This window comes from Manis pentadactyla, chromosome 1 (genome assembly GCF_030020395.1).
Source record: "Manis pentadactyla isolate mManPen7 chromosome 1, mManPen7.hap1, whole genome shotgun sequence".
Classification (NCBI taxonomy): domain Eukaryota; kingdom Metazoa; phylum Chordata; class Mammalia; order Pholidota; family Manidae; genus Manis; species Manis pentadactyla.
The window spans coordinates 70,663,275-70,668,214 of NC_080019.1; the positions used below are offsets into that span (position 1 = coordinate 70,663,275).

The following is a 4,940-nucleotide window of genomic DNA, read 5'->3' on the forward strand; positions in this document are numbered from 1 at the left end:
CCAGATAAAAGATTGACTGTGTACTAAGAATATCCCATATTCCAAATCATGAAAAGGCCATTTAAATTAAAGTGAACCTTTGTTTCTTCCCTTCAGACATCTATATTAGGCACAAACATGTTTTTTGTTAGTTTCCTTACTACTCCTCACAAGAGCACAGAGAGCATCTCCATTCCAGAAGCTCCTAAAGGATAGGGATTTCCTGATAAAGTTATTTGATAAAGCACTTTTCCAGTGCCTTAACACAATTAACAACTTGATAAATATATTTGGATGATGACTTACAGAAAATAGTAGCAAATTAAAAGTGAAATAAAGAAGTACACTTGTTTATCACACTTTGAAATCACTGCAAAGAAATGCCAGTATAGTACTGAGAAGCATCTAGCCGCTCAACAATTAGTCTATCATAAACTATCCACCAGGACTTTGGTGATTAAGATTTTAAATAACCACAAACTATACACTATGGCAGCATTGGTAATTTGAAAAACTCTCCTGTACAAAATACTTAAATGTTATGGCTAACGACAATTTGTGAAATGTTTGTAGAATTTTGTCTAGAGTACCTTCCTTACCTCTCCTTTCTGCAAAGTTTTCTTCCCCCAAGGAATATCTCTTTACATTAGAAGGCGCCCTTTGTCAATATAAAACTTCTCGACAATACCCAATACTCTGCACTTTCTCTTCCACTTCCATCCTCTCCAACCCCATACACTTCAAAGTCTTCCTCAAATAGCTAAAAGAAAAACTCATTAAATATATTAAGGTGTTATTAAAACAGCAGCTTAATATTACTTCTCCCAGAAATGTTGCCCATTTTAAAAGTATGCTTAGCCCAAAGGTATGCAAAGTTTATGTAGGAATTCACGCATCAAACAGCCCCTCTACAATGCAGCAAATCAGACCACAAAGGTGGCACACATCTCTAGACTGAGACCAAGAATAAACGTGAAATTCAGCTCTCTTCATCCATCTCCTGACCCCATGTTGAAATTTCAAGGACCTCCAGATTCATCAGTTGCAAATCGAATTTCCTGAAAATGGTCTTCATGGTGATTTGGTAGAGACTGAATCCGGACTGAAACATTTCATCATTTCCTTTTACTGCACAAAAACTGATTACCAATTGTCAGCAAATTAAAGGGTTTACACAGGTTTTGCTCATGAATATATACTAATAGCTACCATCTACTCCACAGTTACTTTAAAAGACATGAACTAACACGAACTATGTTCAGTTTAGGTGCTCCCTAAATAAAGGCGTTAAACCTTTCTCAAGCAAGCAGGCCTAAGGTAAACCATAGGCTCCCACAAATAGAAGTGGCTTATTATCACACTAATTCTCAATGAAAGAGGAGAAAGACATGGGTGGTAAGAATCATTGCTTAATACTTCATAAAACAACACATTTACAGCCAGCTCTTGTTTCAGTTAACCTTAACCTCTGAATTGGAGCATTCTGTCTAAAAAGACTATGAGTATGCTTTCTGAGAATTTTACTTGGTAGGGGGCAGACTTAACTTTATATCCCAGGCACATGAACTTCCAATTCACTTTTTCTGAATTTTAAGAAAAGAAGCAGTGTTACCTCTGACATGATTCTGACCCACTTTAAAAATCAATTAACAATATCTATTAACCCACCACTAACTGGCTCAGCACTTGCGTAAATCTATTGAACTCATTTACATAAAAGGCATCTATACAAACAATAAATCTTTCTCTCTCTTTTTTTCCTTACTCCTTCATCAGTACACACATTTCAAAGGGCCATCCATCTACTAACATACACATAACCTCTTCATCTCACAGTTTCTGCTTTAGGAATTCTCCCTAAGTAGAATATATTCTGAATATTTTGCACATGTAGAGAGGGAGACTGTTAAATGCAAAGGATGAGAAACCCAGAGGTTCTAGAGTGAATTTACTTTCATACTGTTAAAGCTTTTTACTTTTATTGGATAAATATAATCCAAAGAAATCAAGGATTATAAAACATTCATAGAAAGCAAGTTTCATCTCCAACTAGTAAGTCTAAATGTGGATGCATCTTTCCTAACACAAATGATTTTCATTCAGCTACAACTAGATCAATATAATACAGTGGTTAAGAGTGCAAGCTTAAGTAAGATAGATCCTAGTTCTGCTCCTTCCTAACCAATGTAACCTTGGGCAAAGTAATTTTACAATTTTGCAAGCCCCATTTTCCTCATTTGTAAAATGGGGACAACAGATCTGGTCATGGGGTTGTGAGATTAAATGAAATCACTTGTGAAGAGCATACGTATTCTACCCCAATAGCTAGCTGTTTTAGTAAACGTTTGTCATTTGGTTCAATGAAATCTCCAGTGTAATAGTGGAAGCTATAGGTATTTCAGGAAACTTTCCACTTTTACATGTGGTTTGGGTAACAGTAAAAAAAAGGTTTAACAATATTAGGGCATATACAAAGATGTAAAAACAACAAAAAACCTGCTACAACTCAAATTTATTTGTTCAATGTAAATTTATACCATTAAGCATGTGTTAAGAAATCTAATCCAAGAACTCACACCTGAAACAGCAAATACCGATTTAATCTCACTCATTTTAAATAATTTATTTATGTGGGGAGGTGAGGGAAGCATGCTATTTACTTTTTACCCCACCCCCAAAGTCAAATCTCTCCAAGGATCTTAATAATGCTATAATATTGGAAACTGACAAAATTATCAAGCCATCTCAACTGGTGCTATTGGATAGGCTACAAAACTGTCATATATTAGAACTCTTTTCTGTTTGAGATGTCATGCAATAATATACATACCATACAAGTACCTACTCCAACCATTCCATTATGACATTCCTGGGCCCTAAGTTTGACAGGAACATTAAATTCCCTCTCTTGACTGACATACCTTCTGTTTGCTTTTAAATAACTATAGCTCATGGGGCATTCAATAGCCACTTACTCATTCTAGTACAACACAATCTTTCCTTCCCCTCTCAATTTTTGCAAGAAAACTCAGACAAGCCACTCCAGTAATACTGAGTAATTTTACATAGTCATCAAATAATGATTTTTGTGAAATTAGACATACTTCGTTTCTTTACATTTCCAACTATATTCAAGGCTGTGTCGACGGTGGACTTGAACAAAATACTCTTATATAATTTAATACTATCACATAAAACCATAAAAGTGGCTGACAACAGACATAGGTGGACTCTGTTTATATGTCAATGTGTTTTCAAAAAGTCGTGTAAAGAAAAATCCTATTTCAAAAGCAGTAAAAGAGATTGGAGAGGATGTCATTTAATAAACACACACACAAAAAGTCCTCTACTATTAATCTTTTCACAGTATTAAGTCACCCTTTGGTTTACGTTTTGGAAGTTTGCGTGATCCTAAACAGAGTTTTCCTAAGTGAGCAAGTCCACTGCACGGCAAGCTGAATAAATTTAGAAAGAGAAAATTTACAGCACTTTTTTACACGTAGGAAATATAAGCAGTCCTACGGCAATTTCCCATTCCTTTTATTTTATGCATCAATAGAAAGCATGCCTACGTGAAAAGACTTTATTATGGCCATTAAAGTGATGGACTTCTGGATTTTTTTTTAAAAGGGAAAACACATTAAATATATGCCACATTTTTGCCCTGTAACTATTTTGCACTACCTTTACTTCCCAAAGGGAGCTACCTCAGGTACAATAACCTTTCTCGCCAATAAAAGTTGTTCCGTAAATTTGGAGAAAGTTTGGGGCTAAAGCATAATTTCTCCAGTCCTATCTTTATCTCCACCTAGGATATTGACATACCTAATCCCATTCAACAGAGCAGCGAGGCACTAGGTGGCTGATGTTCAATAAAACAAAGAAGGTTTTAAAGAAAAAGGAAAATAAAAGCCAGACGAGAGCCCATAAACACGAGAAACCTTAAGCAGAGTCATGAAAATTTCGGATTGTCGGAAACTAGACTTCTCTGGGCTTCCAGAAAGAAACAGCTGAAGCCCAGAGAAGGCCAGGTCATTCTGGTGGTCATAAGCGGGTGGCACCAAAACCCTAGAGTGCAGGTCCCCACAGCGCTACTTAAGCACCGGACTCCAAGAAGGGAGGCCACCGCCAGGGCCGCCGCCCTGGGTGCCGCGCCTGGGGGGCGGCACCCTCGGCTGCTCCCGCCCGCTAGCTCTGCACTCGCAAGACAGAGGCGGTGCCAGGCGGCCGGGACAAGCAGCGGGCGCGGCGGGAACAGACGCTCGGAGGGAGAGGAAAGAGTGCCCCAAGTTGAGGCTGGGGAGAGGATGGAGGGTGTGAAGGGCGGGGGCGTCCAGAGGCGGAGAAAGGGGCCTAGCTCTCACCCTTGTCGCACGCCAGCAAGAAAAGCTTCTCATTCAGGGTGTTCTCCTCCTTCACCTCCCGCACATCCTTCAGCGCCATCACCTCGTTCGGCGACGAAGAGGAGGATGGGGAGGAAGGCAGGGAGGAGGAAGCGCCCGAGAGGTCCGTGCTCGGGTCCAGGGCCGCCATCATCGCAGCCCATGAAGGGGGCAGGCCAGGAGACGGGGGCGGGGCCCCCACCAGCCCCGACCCCGACCCCAGCCCCGCCCCAGGGCTGGAATAGGGATGAGTCGTTCCCACGGCCGCCTCAGCGCGCGGCCCGTTGGCCCCCAAAGGTGTCGCCTCCCCTCGGAGCCAGCACTCGCCCTCCACTGAAAGCCCCAGATCGGTGGCGGCGCATGCGCGACCCCGGGGCCAGCGCCCCCTCCCCAGCCGCCGGCGCCCGGGCCGAGCCGGTCCGCGCCCGTCCGGGGACGACTGAGTGGCGCGCGCCAGGGCGGTAGCCGAGCGCGGGGCCGTGCCAGGAGCCAAAAGGGCCGCGCGGGGGCGGCCCAGCCCGGGAGGATGAGAGATCGGTAGGAGGAAAAGAGCTCCGAGAAGCGACTCCGCGCACGTCG

At 42.2% G+C, this 4,940-nt stretch overlaps 1 protein-coding gene across 6 annotated transcripts in view; it reads right to left on the reverse strand.

Annotated features, from left to right (window-relative positions):
- Positions 1 to 4,916, reverse strand: part of TRPC1 (transient receptor potential cation channel subfamily C member 1) — a 65,021-nt gene extending 60,105 nt beyond the window's left edge. For 2 of the 6 annotated variants that reach the window (XM_057498264.1, XM_036877265.2), the window contains exon 1: positions 4,344 to 4,649. In XM_057498264.1, coding sequence (XP_057354247.1) covers positions 4,344 to 4,515 — 172 coding nt within the window. In that variant the 5' untranslated portion in view covers positions 4,516 to 4,649. Of the gene's footprint in view, positions 1 to 4,343 lie in introns of all 6 variants that reach the window. The other 4 variants (XM_036877269.2, XM_036877268.2, XM_036877266.2 and 1 more) reach the window with 3 other exon arrangements.
- Positions 4,917 to 4,940: the final 24 nt, after the last annotated feature.